At 37.9% G+C, this 22,800-nt stretch overlaps 1 protein-coding gene across 4 annotated transcripts; it reads right to left on the reverse strand.

Annotated features, from left to right (window-relative positions):
* Positions 1 to 203: 203 nt before the first annotated feature.
* cck (cholecystokinin) lies at positions 204 to 16,766 on the reverse strand. Of its 4 annotated transcripts, none has more exons than XM_031904545.1 (3): positions 16,684 to 16,766; positions 7,678 to 7,929; positions 204 to 518 (listed from the first exon to the last, which is right to left on the reverse strand). In XM_031904545.1, exons 2-3 carry the CDS (start codon positions 7,925 to 7,927, stop codon positions 385 to 387), a joined length of 384 nt encoding a protein of 127 aa, XP_031760405.1. In that variant the 5' UTR covers positions 7,928 to 7,929; positions 16,684 to 16,766; the 3' UTR covers positions 204 to 384. The 4 variants fall into 4 exon arrangements, with proteins under 4 accessions (XP_031760405.1, XP_004915416.1, XP_031760404.1 ...); XM_004915359.3 differs by having other exon boundaries at positions 204 to 521; positions 16,684 to 16,765; XM_031904544.1 differs by lacking the exon at positions 16,684 to 16,766 and adding an exon at positions 11,608 to 11,713.
* Positions 16,767 to 22,800: the final 6,034 nt, after the last annotated feature.

Genomic DNA, 22,800 nt, shown 5'->3' on the forward strand with positions numbered 1-22,800 from the left:
AATATTTACCTCTGGTTGCATCCTAATGTTGCAAGGGTGGGGGCCCAGGTGGCTTAGTCCAACACTAATAGGCCTTTATTCTGGAAGAATAGGTAGTAGTAGTTCATGGCCATCTACAGTTTATTATGTAATACCATCAAAAGGTCATAAACAAAATAATTTTAGTTTAGTATAGCAACAGTGTGTTATAAGGAACAATCATGTAATAAATAAAAATTTAATTTTTCGAGAAATTCTGCATATGTAAAGTGCATTGTAAATTTTAACACACAATATACAGCAGAGTCATAAATATGTATATTTAAAACACTGATTTGTAAAGACAACAAATGACTTTATTTCATCTGTTCAAAAACAGGGGCTAATTTTAGATATTTGGGATTTTCATGAGGAATATTCATATTCTTCAGCGCTGCGGCGGCCAAAATCCATCCAACCCATGTAGTCTCTGTCATTTATTCGATGAGGTTGATCAAAAACAGGTCGGTTTGGCAGGACAACATATCTCCCAGAAGGACCTGCTAAACAGCAAAATTAAAACAAACTCAGCTGACAAGTGATGAAAAAGGTATCAAAACGTGAGCAAAAATACAACAAAAATTTTATAGACCTGGATTTATCTGTAATCTGAGGAACCAAACTAAATTTCTACATAGTGCGTGGATTTTGTAACGAAAGAAGCTCCAAGCATGCCTATGACTAAGTGCGCACGCGCACGAAACGCGTTAGGTACCTGTATCCTAATGGACTAATAAAGATGAAGTTTTATCCTTTTTAATCCGGCGTGCTTGGAGCTTCTTTCGTTAGAATATTGGAATCACTACCTTGGCTACGGGTTCGGGGCCCTGAGCACCCGGACCACCTCGGGACCTGGGTGAGTGGAATTGATTACCATTGGACTTCACGAGCCTTAGCTCTAAATATTTGTGCTAGGTTCGGGGTGTTCACACCCGGACCTTATTGTTTAATTTGGTACGAATTTCATCGTTCATATTAATTTTTTTTGTATACTTTAGTCTTTAGATAGATTTTGAGTTAAATTTTGATTTACCATTTGATTTATTGTTTGCTTTCAGCTTTTGAGCGTGGATTTTGTGTTGATAGAGACACAAGAACTTTTTTTTTATATAAATTTATAGTCACATGTTCCCCCCTCAGAACAGACTACATTAATCATTGTTGATTGACATGTATATTGGGGTCCTGTAAAATTTAATGGTGTAACCTGACTTAAGCCAGTACCTAAATCTCATACACTATGAAACTGGCAAATGAACACACAGGTATGTCTGTGCAGGAAGGATTGTGCATGTTTATATCAAACATACAGTACATATCCAATAGAACTATCTTTAACAATAAAAAAATGCGTACTATTGACTTTTTATATTATGGCACTGAGTGAATGCAATCAAAACAAATTACAAAGTGTGTATTAGGCTGACATCTAGTGGCAGAGAATCTATTGCAACTACCTGTATGCTCATATTGCTAACAAAAGCTCATAATTATGGTTAAATAACCCAGTCCTGCATACAGAAGTTTGGGTAATCCTAGTGGTGGTGCATGGGGTGAAGTGTTTATATGAACTTTTAAAAATATTTTAAACTGCAGAGTAAAATGCACTTTGTTTTTGCAGGAGCTTCTTAGAAAAATGATGGGGATATCTCGTGCTGAAATACACATACAGTAATAAATATATGTGCAGTAGACTACAAACAGACGCACAGGTATGGCTTAGATGTGGAAATTACAGTAACAAGTGCACCTTCACGTACTGTCCGATGCACAGTCTAAAACAGATTACATTTGACTGGAACACAGTACTCTGCAAGGCAGGGATCTCCCCTGCATTTATTCCATAACATACAATGTTTCGGGGGTGGGCCTTTTTGTCAGCATCTGTGTGCCGGTCAAATCTTTTGTGTTTTAAAAGTGGAAATGACCTCCAGGGTCATATTATGTCTATGTTTAAACCAAGAAGTGAATTAACCAAAGGTACAGGTATAGAACCTGTTATCCAGAATGTTTTGGACCTGAGGCTTTCAGGATAAGGGATGTTTCCATAATTTGGATCTCTATACCTTAAGTCTACTAAAAATCATTTAAACATTAATTATTCTCAATAGGATTGTTTTGCCTCCAATAAGTATTACTTATATCTTAGTATAAGATACTGTCTTATTATTACAAAGGAAAAGCTAATCATTTTTAAAAATTAGAATTATTAATTAAAATTGAGCCAATGGGAGATGGCCTTCCTGTAATTCAGAGCTTCCTGGATAGTGGGTTTCCAGATAACAGATCCCATACCTGTATTATTGAGCACATTCCAATAAATACCATCTTGTTACATGGAAACTGGCAGAAACTGCACGCACAGAAAAGTCTACCAATTAATGACAAAAGGGCTCATTTACTCCCACAAGTGCAGTTACGGTCCCCACAATTTCCCCGCAGTCAGTTGCATGTAAACAGTGCCGGATTTCAAATCCGGGCGCCCCTAGGCCCCCCCCCGCGCGCGAGCCGACGCAAGCGCCTAAATTTGTGCCGCCCTAGGCCCCAGGCCTTTGTGGCCTCACCACAAATCCGGGCCTGCATGTAAAATCACTTTTATTACTTGCACTCCTAGGACTTATATATATAGTTGTGCTAGGCACAACTCAGTCCCTCATGTTTTCCATTCCGCATTAAGCCTTGCTGCACCTATTGATGCAGGGGAACCTTGGAGCAACCGTCACCTCCTGACTAGGGAGTACAGTTCAGTGGCAAAAGAATAGGGCACACATATCACTTGCACGCCGAATACTGAAAAATGACACAAGCAAACACTGGAAATGTCTTCAGGCAGACTGAGCAAATGCACTGATTTGCTATGAAGCACTCAGATATACTGTAATTGTGGTAGGTGCAGTGAAATTGTATTTCCTCTTTGTGACACAATGACACCAGAATTCTTGGAAAAAATTGAGCTTGAAATTGCTCTTTGCTCAGTGCACTTGACAGACATGAGACCTAAGGCTTTACACCAACTTGTTATATGGATTTAATTGCCCTCTTTCTCTTCTCTCTTGTATGGTGTTTACATCTTTAAGGTTTATTATGTGCGAAGAAAGATGTCTTTGCCATTGCTCTTAATTACTACAATGCATTTGGATAATGTATGGTGAAAAAATGTCCTTTCAGCGCTAACCTACAGTTGTATATAACAATATGTTAAGTTGCTGTAAGCTAAATAGCACAAAACCAAGCAAAAATCTTCCCCCCTTGATTTTCAGCTTTCTTAAAAGCTGGATTTTGCATCCTATATATCAGTGCTGTCCAACTGGCGGCCCGCGGGCCGCATGCGGCCCTCGACCCCCCTCTGTGTGGCCCCCCCACCTGTCTGGCTGCTTTAATGCCTTAACTTTGTGTTAGCTTTAAATGGTGTCAGTACTGAGATTAACTGGCCCCCTGCATGGTTATCACCTCAGATTCAGGCTGTAATCCCTCTGCATTGTTTAAATATGTAATCCCCTGTGTTGTTCACACCTTTTAATCTCTGCATTGTTCACCCCCTGCAGTGTTCACACCTCAGGCTCAGGCTGTAATTACCCACATTGTTCCCCTGTTCACACCTCAGACATTGTTTGTACTGCCTGGCCTATGCTACCTGTGTATAGGCAGCATAGGGTAGGCAGAGTATGGCACATAGGCAGTATAGGGCAGGGAGGGTATGGCACCCACAGGCAGCATAGGACAGGCAGAGTATGGCACACACAGGCAGCATAGGGCAGGCAGAGTATGGCACACACAGGTAGCATAGGGTAGGCAGAGTGCTGCCTGTGTGTGCCATACTCTGCCTACCCTATGCTGCCTGTGGGAGGTGAACCTGACAGGGGTTTGTTCTGGGAGTTTGTTAGCAGTTGGAAATAGACATTAAATGGTCCCTAAGGTGTGTAATTATATGCTGGGGGTTGCTGTGCTATCCACAGGGGAGGAGGCATATAGATTTAAGGGTATGTCTTAATATAACATAATATAATTCTTTAACATATGAATGATGGTTGAAGTGGGTGTGGTTTAAAATGGGGGAGTGGCCAAAACTGGCTTCCATTAGCGGCCCTCCACCATGTATGCGAGAGAAATTCCGGCCCTCGGCACGGCAGAAGTTGGACAGCACTGCTATATATTGTAAAATGGAGTGCGGGGTGTTCTATGCACACACATGAGGAAGTATATCCCAAAGTAATGTCAGTTCTTGCTTTTATTTATTGTTTGTTTGCTTGTTTCATTATTTTTAATTTGAATTCATAATATTACATAATATATGAAGTGCTTGATTAACATCAAATCTGGAAACACAGTATTTAACAAAACTGGCAGATGAAAACTATAAATTGCTAAATGTATTAGTTACATTACACAGATTTATTGCTGTCTGGCAATGCAAAGATTGGAAAACAGAGATAGATATTACTGCCATTTTTAAAGGACAGGGAAATTCCAAAAATGTATGATGTTTACCTAAAAAAAGCAAATAAAAAAAGTTTGTGTTCTGACCAATCTGTTACTATGTGCATGCATTTTCAGTATTTAACTATCTGAAGGATGCATCAAAGAGTTTGGCTATGTCTTTTTCATTGAGCTTAGATCTATACCTGATGCACATAAGCTCATTCCGTGCATGCATACTTGCTGCTGTAAGACAGAATGATGACACTAGCATTATATTGGCCCCACTATCCACCTCCAGACTCAAGTTCAAGATTACTAATTTGTTTGCTCTGCTGGTCTTGCTTTAGATTATGTTGCTTACCATGCAGGGTAAGGGGCCAGGGGATAGAAGGAAACTGTGATGCCTATGTGATGCAAACAGAAACAAAATGGCAGCCACAGTGCTCAACAGTGAATTACCTCAGAGGCTGAATTGCAATTGTGACCATTTTTAATAAACCATATGGGGTTATGGGATTATGTAGCAAATGTTTGGACAAAGTGGCAACGGGTGAGGATTTGTCTTTTAAAGATTTCAACTTTTGGGGGGAGGGTTGCACCCAAAACAGGATTCTCAAGATAATCTTCAGATGCCTGAAGAACATTAGGGACTTGGTTCGGGACAGAGTTAATGTGAGCAAGGAAGTAAGGCGCAGGTTGGTGATTCTGATCTCTCACGTATATAGTGTAGAGAGTAGAGTATGCTCTGAGAGTTACACCAACTGAAACAAACAATCTCTGTGTGGCTTCATTTTGTGCAGATTTTATATGGTTTCACTAAGAAGAGGCAAAGCCCACTGAGATACCTAACCCCTGCAGCAGGCTCAGTTGCCCAGGCCAAATAACCTTATCTGAAGAATAATTTAAAGAGTACTTAAAGTAAATGTAGCATTCTATGGAGCCTTATAGAAAATAAATGGATGGAGATAACGTAACAACTCTTACAAGAGAGCTAGGCATGCTCAGTAGTTTTCTGCACAGCTGTCACTTGAAACAATGTAGCAGAATTTAGCCCTGCATGCTTCTTCACAAGCCTGTTAATCATTTAGGGTATGCTGAATTATTTAAAGACCCAAAAAGGGACAAAAAAGGCAAATTTAGTTAGTGGGTTTTTATCCCCTTTAAGTAACTGGCTTTCAGTGGTAATTAAAGGAATACTGTCATGGGAAAACATGTTTTGTTTTGTTTTTTTAAATGCATCAGTTATTAGAGCTTCTGTAGCAGAATCTGGCACTGAAATCTGTTTTTAAAAATGCAAACAGATTTTTTTTATACAGGTATCGGACCCCTTATCCGGAAACCCGTTATCCAGAAAGCTCCGAATTACGGAAAGCCCGTCTCCCATAGACTCCATTTTAATCAAATAATTCAGAATTTTGTAACTGATTTCCTTTTTCTCTGTAGTAATAAAACAGTACCTTGTAATTGATCCCAACTAAGATATAAATAATCCTTATTGGATGCAAAACAATCCTATTGGGTTTAATTAATATTTTATTAATTCTTTAGTAGACTTAAGGTATGGAGATCCAAATTATGGAAAGACCCCTTATCCAGAATACCCTTGGTCCCGCGCATTCTGGATAACGGGTCCTATACCTGTATTTTATTTTGAAATTTTACATGGGGCTAGCCATATTCCTCATTTCCCAGGCTACCACAGCCATGTGACCTGTGCTCTGGAAACTTCAGTTTCACTTTACTGCTGCAAGCTGGAGTGATACCACCCCCCCCCCAGCCGATCAGCAGAACAATGGGAAGGTAGCAAGATAGCAGCTCCGAGTAGATATCAGAATAACACTCAATAGTAAGAAATCCAAGTCCGGCTTGGGACTCCTCCAGTTACATGGGCACAGGAGTAACTATAGGTTATCTGAAAGCAGTTTTAATGTGTAGCGCTGACTCCTTCTGAAAGCTCAGACTCAGGCACAATGCAAGCAATCGTCTGCTGTATTGAGAGGTGGAATTTATCAGCACAGGGTACTTGCATCTGGGGCAAAACTAAAACTAATAGGCCACCCTCGATGACACCCTCCCCTGCAAACCCGGGTCCTATACCTGTATTTTATTTTGAAATTTTACATGGGGCTAGCCATATTCCTCATTTCCCAGGCTACCACAGCCATGTGACCTGTGCTCTGGAAACTTCAGTTTCACTTTACTGCTGCAAGCTGGAGTGATACCACCCCCCCCCCCAGCCGATCAGCAGAACAATGGGAAGGTAGCAAGATAGCAGCTCCGAGTAGATATCAGAATAACACTCAATAGTAAGAAATCCAAGTCCGGCTTGGGACTCCTCCAGTTACATGGGCACAGGAGTAACTATAGGTTATCTGAAAGCAGTTTTAATGTGTAGCGCTGACTCCTTCTGAAAGCTCAGACTCAGGCACAATGCAAGCAATCGTCTGCTGTATTGAGAGGTGGAATTTATCAGCACAGGGTACTTGCATCTGGGGCAAAACTAAAACTAATAGGCCACCCTCGATGACACCCTTCCCTGCAAACCCCCCCCCCCGTTATAGTGATGATAAATGCCCCTACTCCTTCTGGCTTCAAAGTTACAGAATGGTGGGGAGTGGGGCAATGCAAGAAGACAAGAAGACGTGGCAAGTGCCTAGTGCTCGCCTCCACTGTGCCCTAGATATGAGCCTCTTCTGCCTACCCCTAGTTCCGGCCTGTCTGGAGTTTCTGGCTAGCAACTCCTGTAATTTAGTTGTGCAGCAGCTTGAGTAAGTTAAACTAATGTAACCTAAAATGTAAGTACATTATTCAAAAATGCTGAAAATGTTGTAACATTAATGATTTTGCATCATTAATGTAGGATGGCTATGGAGGACATTAAAAGATTTTTTTTTGAGAAACCTGCATCATATGTAATATACGTAATAGAAACCTTTGAACAACTTATGTGAAGCTCTGATCTACTAAAACTCTAATTACCATTCTTTAGGTTAGACTTGAAAAAACCTCCCATGTGCTTTCTTCTGAAAAACAAAGGGCAGTATAACAGTATACTATACTGTTGTAGCTCAGAGGTACCAGGAGAACCTGGACTGTAGTGCCCTGTCACAGACTATAATAAATGATAGGGTGTAGAAGCCCCACCATACCCTGTGTAGTGCAAGCAAGATAATTCTTTATGGCAAGCACAGTACTGTGCCACTGACAAGGCAGAAAGAAATCTATGCTGCCTAACCTTACCTTTCCTGCTTTGCTGCAGATATTTGACCAGCACGTTTCCAATGTTAGATCTTTGGTCGCCGTCAGCGCGTTGAAAAGATTTTTTCTGGCCAGCAGAGGATGCCCGGGCATATCGTGGAAACTGTGAAAGGTTCAGCTGGTCCATTTCAGTACCCACTGCATCGTCACTCAAAGAGCCTGTTGTTTCATGTGCTTTTGAGCTTACCGAGAGCACAGCAAGTAATAAACAGATGCATATCCCACTGTACATTGCTAAGGGGAAAAAATTAACAGAGTTTCGTCAAAACCATTTAAAATATATACAGGTATAGGACCCATTATCCAGAATGCTCGGGACCAAGGGTATTCCAGATAAGGGGTCTTTCCATAATTTGGATTTGCATACCTTAATTCTACTAAAAAATCAATAAAACATTAATTAAACCCAATAGGATTGTTTTGCATCCAATAAGGATTATTTATATCTTATTTGGGATCAAGTACAAGGTATGGTTTTATTTCTACAGAGAAAAGGGGAATCATTTTTAAAAATTAGAATTATTTGCTTATAATGGAGTCTATGGGAGACAGCCTTTATGTAATTTGGAGCTTTCTGGATAATGGGTTTCCGGATAAGGGATCCCATACCTATATGTAAATGTAAATTATAATTTAGTAAATTATTTATTTTATGTATACATATATTGGCTATATAGATAGTTATTTTCATATTCTAAAACCTACAAAAATATTATTTGTTAATTAAAGATTGCCAACATTTTATATATAGTGCATATTCGCTCCTAGTCCCTATCCCAGTGGAACTCACAGTCTAAGTCAATTTCATCAAGAACTAATTAACCTACTACCAGTAGGGTGTTGGACTGTGGGAGAAAACCAACACAAACATGTATGTAGGTCATACCTTGCTCATAAGTGATCCTAGCACCCCACTACAGAAAGACAGCAATACTAACCATTCTACCACTGCAAATAAACTGGTTTCTTTGCTTTGCAGTAGAAGTAACTGCTATTTCTGACTGTGCTTCTCTGGAGTACAGAATTATGTTTGTAACTCCTTAGTCACTTCTATATATTACAACTGCGTAAGCAGCACTCTACATTCAATTTTATTTTTAAAAAATATACAGTTATGTTACTGGCACTCCACAGAAACCTGGTACATTTTTATAGTCTTGCAGTTTTAGTTCATGAAGAGTAGATGCAGAGTTAAAAGGTTTCCACAAAGTCCATACTATTATAACTGCAGTACATGTGGCACTTTTCATGCTGTTTTCAAAGGATACATGATGCCATCAGAGTCAGTATAGATAAGACAGTAAGCTGGGCTAAAGGCAAAGTTACTCTACACAGTACGTGTTGGACAAATGAATATATTGGACTATGTGGACACCTTCTAATACCTGTAATGGGGTTATATTTGGGTTGAATTTCTTTCTTGTTTAAAAGTGTTTCAGTGGAGAGTCATCAAAACAAAGTAGCTCATGGTTACTCATTATTTCTTTGTTGTAGTTTTTTTTATACCCTCTACTCAGCTTACAATTCATTATTCTTGCAACCTGAATTCTGAAATTCTTCTGAAAAGAAGAATGTTTGGGAATAAAGACGTTTGTATTTGGAATAATAATTGTTATTGTTTTTTTCAGTGATTGCTCCACCAGATTAGATGTGTGAGGTGTTAGAGAGGAGTTCTGTAAATATAGTGCTTGGATATTTATGTACTAATTAATGGTAATAGGTAAACCATTGCACCAGTGACTCCATTTGAGTAGTGACCACTATGTAAGACACATTATTTTGCCTATTTTTTCTATAACTACGAGTCCCAGCATACTCACCTCAGATAAGGCTTTATAACCCTAAGATGTTATTATGAAATTATACCTTTTGCAACTTGTAGTCCTATGGTGACAAAAAAAAATCTAAAATCTTGAAAATATAAAAGTTATTTGGAACATGACACCATTCTACGGATATCATATTCGGTGGATAATATTTGTCAAAACAGTGGGAAAAATCTGTTTGCACCACTCTATATTTAGAAAATGTATCTTACTGGTGTTGTTTATTCAAGGAACTGAGAACCATTGTTGTAGATTATATCTGAGTCAGGCATCCAACATGCAGCCTTCTAGGGATACTGGAAGTTGTAATTCAGCATCAATTTTAAGAATCAGAGATATATAACAATATTAATGTACAATCCAGAAACCCATTATCCAGAAAGCTCTGAATTACAGGACTGTCATCTGCCATAGACTCAATTTTAGTCATATAATTCAAATTTGTAAAAAAAAATTCTCTATAGTAATAAAACAGTACGTCATACTTCTACTTGAATCCATATTGGTGGCAAATCAATTCTATTGGGTTTATTTATTGTTTAAATGATTTTAGCAGAGTAAAGGTATGGTAAACCAAATTAGGGGAAGAATCCATGATTCAGCAAACCTCAGGACCCAAGTATAGTATTCTGGATAATAGATCCTTTAAAGTATCTTAGGAGCAATGTTTTAGTTTTACACAGGGTGGTAAATAAGTAAAACAAGCTGGAAGAATAGACTAAAACAGGTGTTTCCAACCTTTTTTACCCACATTTAAACATAAAATAAAGTTGGGGAGCAATACAAGCATTAAAAAAAGTCCATAGGGGTGCCCAACAAGGGTTGTGGTTGATTATTTGGTAGTCCAATGTGGACTGGCAGACTGTTTGGCAGTACACATGGTCTTTATTCCTCCAAAACTTGCCACGTCAAAAACTAAAAAATGAGCACCTGTTTTAAGGCCACTGGGAGAAACATCCAAGAAGTTGGGGAGCAACATGTTACTTGTGAGCTACTTGTTGGGCATCACTGGACTAAAACCTTGAGGAAGGTCAGAACAAGAACCAGTAAAATACTGCAGTACTTACTCAGCAGGGACAGCTGAGTTTCTAAATGTGCCCCTTCATTGTGAATGTAATATTACGACTGACTGTTTTGCAAGATAAAGTATTTTATTCCAGCTATATGCTGGCTTCATATTAATTATATACATGCAGTAAATGATATTAGAAAACAATGGCTAAACTATAGCAGCTTAATCATAAGACTCGCGATTGCTCAGGATTCAATTGGATTAAAGTGTCTTGACTCACAATATGCTAAAATTGTAATACTCATAATATAAAAGTTGCAAACATTTCTATACATTATGTTAATACATTTAACTTTAAAAGTCCCTCTGCAGCTACCTCTTGTCCCAGCATACCTATTCTACCCACTGCTTAGATTTACGATGCCAAAGGTATCCCTTAGATAATGTTGTGTACCTGGCTACTTTTAAATCATTTCATTCCAATTTTAAACATAAACATTTAACAGTGTTCTTTTAGTCCACCTACCCCCAGAAAAATGTGTAAATGGGTTAAAATTGTGTAAATAATAAACCCTTGGTATACAAAGCCTAGGTGATGTGAGCTGAATTAAAAATTCTCCTATATGTTTGGAAAAAAAGCTGCAGTGGTTCAACACCCTATATAGGTGTTATAGTGTAAGGCAGGACCGAAAATGCTTTTCGAACCACACAAAATTAACAAACCTTCTAAACTGAAATCTTAAAAAATATTAACTGAAAATCAAGCAAGTAAATTCCTATTATTCATTTCTGTGCTTCCTCTATTAGAATCAAAGCCTTTACACTGGTTGTACTTTTTCCAGCGCTTAAATACATGATAGTGTTGACAGTCAATTAAAATCACAAATTACAGAATAAACTTTGTAAATACACCATTAGAAAACAACTACTGTATGCCAGTAGCTTTAAATGTAACTAAGCAGAGTTTGCTTATGCAAATATCAAGCTATGGATATGGTCAACAAAGCATAATAAACCTAAAACCACCTTGAAAAAGCCAATATTTGTATTAATATTCTGAATTTTATTTCTTACCTTCCAAATGGCAATGCTTTTCCCAAGCAGAAGCTAATGTGGTTATGTGCTCTGTGCAGATGGTTATACTGCCTCTTGTACTGCTGCTGAACCTTATATACTTCCCCTCGCTCTCATCTGTTTGCACAAGCTGACGCAAAAAGAAGCATCACCACACATGCTAAGCTTTATGCTATCAGCTCATAGATTCATTTCACTCTGGGGGAAATAAGTCCGACACTAGCCCTTCAGCATCCTCCACTTGCTTTGTTAAATGATTGCCTTTTGTGGTCTTAGAATTGAATGTGCATACTGTATATTTTACTGCCAGGCAGAGAAATCAAGAGCTGCAAAGAGCAAGCTTCTTGCTATGGAGAAACTGAAAGGTGCCACACACTAAATGAAAAAGTGCCTATGCCCTGAGTGCATTTGACTATATTAATGAGGCCAACTGGGCATAGAATGGTGAAATAGTACATTTTTACCCTTAAAAACTGAGCTGCAGTAACTTTGGTTTATACAAGTAATCAAATTACTATTCAAAGGGATTTAGAAGTACCGGGCAACACATGGGCATACATGGAACAGAATAGCACTGTATAGCAGCATATAATATGGTTAGCTTTATAACAGAGGTGACAACTTGCCTCTGCATCACCTTTTGCTGGTAGCAGTTATAGCAAAAAACAAACAGCTGGAAATCTGTAGTTTAGTTAACTCTTCAAGTTCTTACATATCTAGTAAGTTCTTCCAGTTGTGTGAGCACAAATACAACACAAGCGCCATCCAAGTGTATAGTGTCCTGTACAGTTACCTGAATTAACCTCTATCCTTCCAAAGGGCCTCTCTTTGCCAACTACATAAAATCGCCACAGTTATTAAATACATAATTGATTTAGTCAAAATGGAGGTGCAAGATTTACATAAATCTTGTTTTTGTTTGTGTCTTTGCAGTGAGGAATTTTAAACCCAGCTATATCAATTTCCAATCATTCTGTCTTACTGTAAAAATAATTAGGAAGCTTTGCCAATACAACTGGCAAGAAAAAGATCTTTATGAGAGGTAATGGCAGTGTGCACAAGCACTTGTGTATGAGCAAGATAGGTACATAATTCATAATGGTAATCTCTTAATCCCTTAGTTTCAGGAGTAAATTGTGCTTTGTGTAATGCAGACTATAACATTCAAAAGAAAAAAGCAGCACAAATTAAGCAATTATATAAATTAGGTTAATGGACATGTCAACCCTAATAACAGCTTTTTGCCTAATAAAAGAAAACATAGTTCTAAGCAACTTTCCAGTATGAATTTATTACAAATTTTTAGTGCTTTAAAAGTTATTTGTAAATGTAATTGCTATTGAAAGCAGCATTTGCTGGTTATGACTTTTTAAACAATGTTGCAAAAGCCAGTCTCCTCCAGCAAGGCAGGTCTGTCATTCTGCTGCCTTGTGTTACATTGTTTCAAACGCCAGAGCCACCAGGGCAGAGAATAGAAAAGAACAAATGCTGCTTTTTTAATAGCAATTATATTTACTTAATAACTTAAAAACCATTACATATGTGACATGGATGTATACTGCAAATCCTTCCTTCCTGAAGACTGCCCTTTCAGTTTATCTGCTTATCTCCACATGATGGAGTAAAGTGTATAAACAGGATCAAGTTTATAAGGACATGTTTTTGCCTGTAATTTACCTGTACCTGTTAGCAACTGGTAAATTAACCCTTTAGTCAATTCCATGTGAGAGGGTGGTCATAAACCCTCACTTAAGATGCTGCAGAATTACAACCCTTAAACGGTTTTATTTTCTAATACCTATGTTTCTGAAGGCTGCCTAGCTCACATTTAATCCTCTTTGCAAAAGGCATCTTTAAATACATTTTGAAATATATCTGCTTTGGCTATGTATTTCATTCTGGCCAAGATTCCCCAGTCTATTCCCTTCGGCCAAGTTGTAGAACTCCAGTATTATCAAGGGGTAGAAGTCCCTGTGTTATAGCAACAGAAAGTAGAGTATCCCTGTTGTAGAGCAAGGGCCCCAGACTTTAATTTTTTTTTTTTTTTCAATAGTTGAGTTATTGTCAGATTGCTTGGCGTAGTAGTTCTGCAACATCTGGATTGACATGCTGTGTGACTGAATACCTTCTGAGCTAATTTCCTTGCTTACCTGCCTCCCTTTGCTTCTGCATAATTATTCATATGTGACTTTAAGTATGTCCTCAGCTGAAAAAACAATACTCATCCTTTCTTTGTGTGGACATCAAAATGTATTGCTCTTGCTAAAATGACAACATCCACATTTCCCATACAGAATTAATGTGATTCGCCCATTTCATTGTTCTAGCCCACATGCTGCATGCAGAGGTACAGTAAGTGAATTACAAAACCGTGTTAGGAAATAAAAGATGTAATGGATATAAGGAAAACAAGAAAAAGCACCATATAATAAATATTTATAGGGTAAAAAAAATTCATGTAACTACTTGCATGCCAGGGTAATTTAAAGTGCAGCCTTCAGTTTCTGTGATGCATTAAAACAGATGGATTTCTTAAGAATTCCATGAAGACATGGCTGTCAGCTTTTAAAGCTTGCTGACAGAGATGGTCCAAAATGCTTTGGCAGCCAAGGCAATGGTGGCTATCTAACCCCCACTTTGACCATAATACTCCCACTACCCATGGTCCCATCACACCATTACCCCTTTCCAGAAGACATAGGGGCAGATCTATTAAAATGTGAGTTTAGAGGTTAATACATAAAAACTCACCCATGTTCTATTCATTCCTATGGGATTTTTACAACCATATTTATCAATGGATGAAAGTTAGAACTCACCATGTGACAAATACACTTCTAAAAATCCCATAGAAATGAATAGAACGTGGGTGAGTTTTTATGTATTAAGCTCTAAACTGACATTTTGATAAATCTGCCCCTTAGTGTTGGAAACAGACCAGATGCTATCAAACCCGATTATTTCCCAAAAAATGATGTGCCCTAGGCAGATGCCTTTAATGCCTACGTCTAGTTTCAGCCCTACTTATTCATACTTAAAAAGGGCTGTATCATCATATTAGTTTGTGTTTATACAAACAGACTAATGTAGAGTTGTAGAATATATATATATATATATATATATCACACAGTACTATCTGTCCCACTCAGGACTAAGCCATTTCAGAAGCCTGAAAGTATTATGTCACATTTGGGGTCTGTGATGCAACTACTGTCTAATTTGAATGGTTAGCCCAAATATTTTTGGTTTCAGATTTGTAATATTGGGTACCAGCCGCCAAGCACCAACAATCCTAAAATGTTAAATTCTTTTAAACTGTTTTGCTTCTCCTAAACTAATAATTCTAGGGTTTTGTACCCTACAGTGGCAACCCTAACACAAAAGAATGGCTAGACCAAGAAAAAACACAATATTCGGTACTACATATATTGATGAACTTTAGCTGATCTCCAACTGGTCAACAATGAATAGTTTCCCAAAATCTACAGTACCACGGCTTCCCTATTCCAACTTTTAACCTCTGCACATTTTAACACATCTGTATTAAATGTCTCACGAAAAAGCATTAAAAGCCTACTGACATCAACAGTGGCTAATTACTTTACTCAAGTGAACACACACATATTTAAGGAACAAATAACATGAATGACATGATATATGAATGATGTCCTTTTTAAGGAGAATAGCTTCCCAAAGATATTCTTAGTATTCTGCAACTGCACCCCTATTAGCCATAGATGACAGTTTTTCCTTTTTTGTCAGTATAGAAGCGATAAGGAAGCTATCTTTTATAAGCAGATATGGAAAGCAAAATCTTCCTTATAAGCCAGCATATTTATCTTTAAAATATGCTAAATATGACCATGAATAGACAAGGATCTGAAAGAAAGGGAGACCAATGCATGATAATGTGCTGGATCCCTTCCTGCTTCTGACTTTCCTTGTCCTAATAATGCAGAAATCAAGATTTTCTGATCCAAGGACTGACAGATCTGCAATGCATGTCAAATATAAGTGAAATCATTACAACTAATGTAGTCTCAACATAATGAAGTTAATATAGTAAATGACTGGCAAAAAGGTATTTCTCAGTCTGGTTACACCCTTCCCAGATGTTCCATATCGATTTGCCTTTACAAAAAAAACTATATATTTTTTTTTTTTTTAAAAAGTCTGCTGTTCGTACGTTCCCGTTGTTTCAGCCCCAAGGCTTTCTGCATTACCCGTATTAATCAAACAGCAGCGCAGCGCAGGAATCTAGGATATCCTTCCGCCTTGCACTTCCTTACCTTTCTCTGCTCAGCAGATCGCCTTCCTGGATGTTGAGCCCCTAAGAGAGATAGCCTAAATCCTTTCTCCAAACATTATCATTTACACTGCTGGGCCAGATCTATAATGTTGACACTGGTCGCAGCCCTTTCCTGATGTATAATCCGTTTAAAACCGATTCCATCTGTTAAATTCAATCCCTTACTACACGTCCATGAGCATGGCTGCACATCGATCAGCATTATCACATGTAGGTATCTCTTATCAGCCCATTAGTATTACATGATAATTATGGTTTTGTTAGCCGTCCGGCCCAGGGCAGCTCAGTAAGAACAAACACCTTTGACCTGTAGTATTTTTTATATGTCGCTCAATTATTGCATAGTTAAGGAAAAGCCTGGCATTAACCCCATAAGTTAGAAAAGTATGACGATCAAGTACATAGTATTGAAGGGTCACAGCGAGCGATCGGCGAGCGGCAGTCGGAACAATGCGCCGCATTAAGGAACTGTCTGTGGTGCTGATTCCTGCGCTCAAATCGCGCAATAGTACGGCTACTTTACTCTCCTGCTGACTAGAAACACATACAGCAAATAAATATCTGCCTTACCTAGGCTCTGACCTGTTCCTATAAGTAATTGAATTAATGCATAGTCAAACAAAGCCTGCCATTTATGCCATGATCGTAGAACACTTATACTGAACTGAACACGTTAAGATTAGGAACTTTCATAGTGCTGATCCTGGTGTTTCCAAATTCTCAGCATTCAATGCAGTAGTTAGGCTAAGGAATAAAACATTTCTTACCTAGGTCCTTCCCAAGATGTAAAAGATCTGATAAAATGTTGCTTGTTATCAAATCCCACTCTGAAATTTGCAGCTTTACAAAGGCCTATTTATAGGGGTCTTAACAATGAGCTAGAATGACGTGTGGTTTAGAGGGGGGTATAAGCTCCCACCTGAACTTTAAAGAAAGAAATGCGTCAGGCTGTCTCAAGCACCCAGAAACACAAAGGATGATGGCTAGCTGATAGTTATGTTTTCATAATGAGATCTGGATTTATGTGGTGAATCCTTAAAACATGAGCTATTAATTAGTTAATGATAGCATCACGGGAAGTGCTATTTATTTGCATATAGGCATTTTTATCTCGTTTTGCATAAATTATGTGAATTGATGCGAGGCTGCAATGTTTGGAATGATTCTTATGTTCTTAATTCATAATAATGTAATGAGTGTATGCTTTTAAATCAAGGATCCATTTACTCTCCTTTCCCTGATTTATTTAAATATTTACTGATAACTAGAAAGGGAAGTTTGAGAACAAACTTCATGTTGGGTTGAAAAATGTGAAGTTACTGAATGAAATCTGATCTGTTGTTGGCTCGCCCCACTTTTTCTAACCACAGTTATATAGTAATAACCACTGTGCAAAGTTTGGGGACCTTGGTTTTAATAGTGTCTGAATAGCAGCAATTTATTTTTCCCCACTGAAAGTCAACGAGTGACATCTGATTGGCGGTTGGTGGCTCCACTTTCTCTAACCTGGACATGCTGTTACCCAGTGACTAACTCTGCAAAGTTTAGGGACTCTAGTATTAATAGTTAAAGAACGGCAGCTGTTTACATTTAAACCAATAAAAGTCAATAGGCAAATTGTGATTGGTGGTTGGTGGCTCCGCCCACTTTTTCTAATCTTGAGTCGACGTCACCCAGTGACAAACAGTGGGCACTCTGGCATAAATAGTGTGAGAATGACAGCATTTTAAATTTAAACCAATAAAATTCAATGAATGAAATCTGATTGGCTGTTAATGGCCCAACCCCTATTTTTTAACTGCAGTCCTCCAGTGACCAACTTTGCAAAGTTTGGGGACAAAGTTTTGGGGCGTAAAAATTGTGGGAAAAAAGAGTTAATGCTGTTATATGAGATTTGAACAATGAACTAAGTATAAAATACTGAGATTTGAACAATGAACTAAGTATAAAATACTGGTCAGGGTCTTTGAGATAACAGCAACATGGTACATATATTGTTTTTATAAATCAGATGGTTTTAATAATTATTTATTGCTTAATATAGTAAACTGCACTTTTATAAAAAAAAAAAAAAAAATATATATATATGTGTGTACTTTAGGTGATAATATGGAAAATATATATGCATTTAAAGGTTTTATTGGGCAATATAGGTATGGATTTGATTCAATTAAATAAATAAACTATATGATATGTGTTTGGGGTTTGTCACTTGCCACTTACCCTTGAATTTTGATAATGATCGATAATATTTGATGCAATTTGATGTAATATGTGTGTTTCGTATGCTGGGTGCAGGGATTTTTTATGGGGGCATTTTGTTTTAATATATGCTCAATATGTGGTTTGATCGCAGTCCTGTGAGCTGTATAGATTATAGGTGGAGGGTATATAAAAGAAGTGAAGTGAGAATGCCACACCTCCTCTGATGAAGCACCTCATGGTGCGAAATGCGTTAGGAGGGCAGAGTTTGGGTATTATGGCACTGGGAAGCACCTGTTTGTCATTTGGTATAGTATGCTTTTGTGTTAATTTGTAATGTTTTGTTAAAAATTTTAGCCAATAAATAGTTGTTTATTTCACTGAAAAATTTGTTGATTAATAAAAATTGTGAGACTAACAGCATTTTACACATCACCATTGAAAGTAAATAGGTGAAATGTGATTGGCTGTTGGTGGCTCAACCAACTTTTTCTAATTTTGAACCACAAATATCCAGTGACTAACTTTGGAAAGTTTAACAACCCAGGAATTAATACTGAAATAGTGGCATCAGTTTACAAATAAACCAATGCAATTTAATGGGTGGAAATGTATTGGCTGTTGCTGGCTCTTTTTTCTAACCCTGAATACGTGGTCAGCCAGTGACTGACTGTGCAAAGTTTGGGAACCCTGACATAAATAGTGTGACAAAGGCAGCATTTTAAATTTAAACCAAAAAAAATCAATAAAGCAGTCTGACTGGCTGTTGGTGGCTCCACCAACTTTTAAAACCTAAAAATGCAGTCCCCTAGTGACCCTGGCATTAATATGTATATGTAAGAATGGCAGCAGGTTGAATTTCCCTATTGAAGTCAATAGGTAAAATCTGATTGGCTGTTGGTGGCTCCACCTACTTTTTCTAACCTTGAACCGCATTTACCTGGTGCCTAACCCTGCAAAATTTAGGGACCCTGGTGTTATTACTGTGAGAATGGCAGCAGGTTGAATTTCCGCTGTCAATAGGTTAAAGCTGATTGGCTGTTCACAGCTCTGCCCACTTTTGGGCATGCAACAATCATCATATTTTCATTATGTGATTCAAGTTTGGGGAGTGTAGCCTCAAAGCTGTAAGATTGGCAGCAGTTTCAATTTCCCCATAAAAGTCAATGGGTGAAAGTTGATTGGCTGTTGTTGGCCCCTCCCACTTTGGGGTCATCCAACTAATGTTGCTGTTTCATCCGGGGTGACCCCATTATTATGTTATTCAAGTTTGGGGGTGTAGCTTCAAAGCTGTAAGTGTGGCAGCAGTTAGTCAATGGAATTGGGGGGTTTGGAGCGGCGCCACAAAAATACGGGGGGCGGGATCGCTTAGAAAAGGACAGGCAACCTGCTCCGCTATAGGGCGAAGAAGTTTGGGTGTTGTACCCCTAAAACTGTAGGAGGAGTAGCGTTTAGAAAATGGGGGCGATAAGAAGAAGAAGAAAAAGCAGAAGAATAGCTGAAGTTGAAGAACAGTATGTTGGGGTTTTTCAACCCAACATAATTACTGAAAGGTAGATAGTACCATCTAGCATAATTCTTTTCTTTGCATTCCTGGGGTACTGGGGTATGTTACAGGGGTGCCTTTAAATTTAGCACCCTCACACCATTATTTTCTTCTCCTATGCACACAAGTCAACCTGTCTGTCCTCCCAAAAAACTTCCTGTCTGGGGATTTTCCCCGCTGCTCATGATTCACTTCTGAAAACTGTTGTGTGTGTGTTTTTTTTTTCCCTTAAAATATACAGACATATATATATATATTTTGCCAATTGTGTAATGCAAAACATTTTAATTGTAAGGCCAGACAACCAGACAATCCTAACCCAGAAGATAAAGCGAAACAGTATATTTCTAAGCTACCAGTTGCACAACATTGGCTACAAGCCAATTATTTTACCTTACCTTTTAAATGGAAATTGATCGCATCCCCACACTACAGAGGGGTGGGGACATTTTCAGAGCGAAGTGTCCTAGATATATGACTCAGACTGCATCAATCCAAAATGTTTCAAGACTGCTAAGCAATTGAACTGGTTCTAAACAAGAAGATGGCGAATTCTGTATATTTGACTATATAATGGTATCTATGGTCTAAGGGGGATTGAATACCTGGGGAGACAAAAAAAATTGGTTTTACATAGAAGGCGGTAATCCATTTTTAAGTAAAATATTTTCATATGTAGAATCTGTAGCTGAGTTTCGCCACTGACTAATAATAGTGTCCAATCCAGGATTTGGTATTTGGAGACATGTATTGATTTTAGAGACCTCTATTATATTAGTTAACATTTTAATGCATATTTACTTTATCTTAATACACTGTCACCCTATGATATTTTAGGCATATTTATTGAATTTATGAAGATATTACTTTATTGAATTTATGACAGTCTAACCTCATAGCTTAAATCTTCCATCCCCTTTACCAGTTTAGTTGCACGTCTCTGCACTCTCTCCAGCTCATTAATATCCTTCTTAAGGACTGGATACTCAAGGTGAGGCCTTACCCGGGAGCTATAAAGAGGCAAAATTATGTTTTCATCCCTTGAGTCAATGCCCTTTTTTATACAAGACAGCACTTTATTTGCTTTAGTAGCCACTGAATGACATTGCCAGGAATTAGAACTTATTATCTACAAAAAAACCCAGATCCTTCTCCATCAAGGATACCCCCAGCATTAGAAGCTGTAACTGACAGGCTGAGAAGGGACAACCAGCTTGGAAAAACAGTCAGGTTACTTCAAATAACATTTATTTACAAAATCAGACCTATCGCCAAAAAATAATTGCAATATATTTTCCAGTTCTCACTGAAACCTTATGTGTTAAATTTAAAACACAACATTGTGTGCTCATTGATGTTGTTGTTTCATGCTGCTAGGAGTTGTAGTCCAGCATTATCTGAGTTAAGTAAAGGTCCCCATACACGGCCAATAGTAGCTGCCGATATCAGTCCCTTGGACCGATTCGGCAGCTAATCGCACCCGTGTATGGGCACTACCAATGGGCCTGCCCAACCGATATCTAGCCTCAAATCGGCCAGATCTTGATCGGGCAGGTTAGAAAATCTAGCCGGATTGGGGACCACATGGGCTCGTTGATGCGGTCCCCAGACCCCCCAGACCGACTTCCTATACCTGCCGTAATAATGCGAGGGCCAGGGCCAAACGATCAAATTACCCTGGATTCTCCCGATATCGCCCACCCATAGGTGGGGGATATTGGGAGAATATCCGCTCGCTTGGCGACATCGCCAAACGAGTGGATCTTATGGTGTATGGGGACCTTAACACTAAAAAGGAGGAAGGTTTATGTCCCTTGTAAATGTTGTCATTAAAACCTAAGAAGAGGAAACAAAAGTAACAAGACTGTTATCTCACTAGCTGGATGTTTGTAAACCAATGAAATAGCACATTGATACATTTAGATCTTCAGGTTTAACTGTAAATCAATAAATCTGTGGATCTGTGACACTTTCTTTCTGAGACAGCAATGTAAATGCTTTTACTGCATATGTTCCCGAAGGCACCCAGTTCTAATAATATGATGTGTCGCAGATTTCCATTATGAACTCTATAACTCTCACCTCATTACAGGCTAGCTTTATAGGAAGAACTCTTCCAAGTTTACGTTGCACAATGCACTATAAATCTTTGTGTTAAACTGCATTTAGCTTAGTATATTTAGCATTAATGTTGGTATATTGCACCTGGATAATCCAAGAGGGAATAATAAACTAACTAGCCTCTACAGTCTTTTTACAGTCTCTACAGACTTTAAAAATGTATTAAAGACATAAAAAAGCACTTGTCACAGGAACTGCCCACATTCAGATTTCCTGATTGGCAGTTTAAAAAATTTAGACTAAATAATTGAAAATGTTTGTACTTTTAATTTTAACCTTTATTTAATAAACAAATTGTCTATTCTGTTTAATTATGTAAAATGTCTATGTGCTTCATTCGGGTAACCTTTTACTTCAGATAAAGACAAATACTGTATGTATTAAGGTGAGCAATATGCACAATTCATGTTTACATTTAACCATCTTTCCCACCAGTGAATTTGTGTATTTATCAGTGTGTGTTCAGTCAGCAGTTAGTTATTGTGTTATGTTTAAAATTGATGCTTGTTTATATGTATATGTGGGGACCCACAGGTTTAATAGCCCCTTTAGCTTTAAAACCTTACACTTGCTTATTCCCTAGTTTCTGGACCCTGCACCCCCCAGCCTGACCCTGCCATACTCATTTAAGAAAATTAATTTTTTATAAATGATTTATAATTTCTCTATATTGATATTTTACAAGAGATGATAACTAAGCTAGAATAAATCCATATGGGTGGCTTGTGATTATTATTGTCAGTCTAAAGCTGACAATTCACCAAATGTTTTTCAAATGGCAAAAATTTGTGAAGCGCATCTATGGGCATTTTTCACAGAGAATTTTACCATAATTTGCAGAAGTCAAATATGAAAAATCCTTTTATATCTATAAGAAATAAAGGGCAACGTTTCCATTGCATAAAATTAGAAGTGATCATTAAAGTTTAGCTGGAAAATTTGGATAAAACTTCTCTTTTAAGAATAGAGTTAAAAAGGTGTATCATTTTTCAAGAAGCATTTTGGTAGATGTTAA

This window comes from Xenopus tropicalis, chromosome 6, assembly GCF_000004195.4.
Source record: "Xenopus tropicalis strain Nigerian chromosome 6, UCB_Xtro_10.0, whole genome shotgun sequence".
Classification (NCBI taxonomy): Eukaryota; Metazoa; Chordata; class Amphibia; order Anura; family Pipidae; genus Xenopus; species Xenopus tropicalis.

Excerpts from the sequence above, each read along its gene's own strand:
- cck (XM_004915359.3), bottom strand. The coding sequence starts at position 7,927 with ATGTACAGTGGGATATGCATCTGTTTATTACTTGCTGTGCTCTCGGTA. Across the intron at positions 522-7,677 it reads TCTGCAGCAAAGCAGGAAAG|CAGGTCCTTCTGGGAGATAT; the intron begins GTAAGGTTAGGC and ends TTTGCTGTTTAG.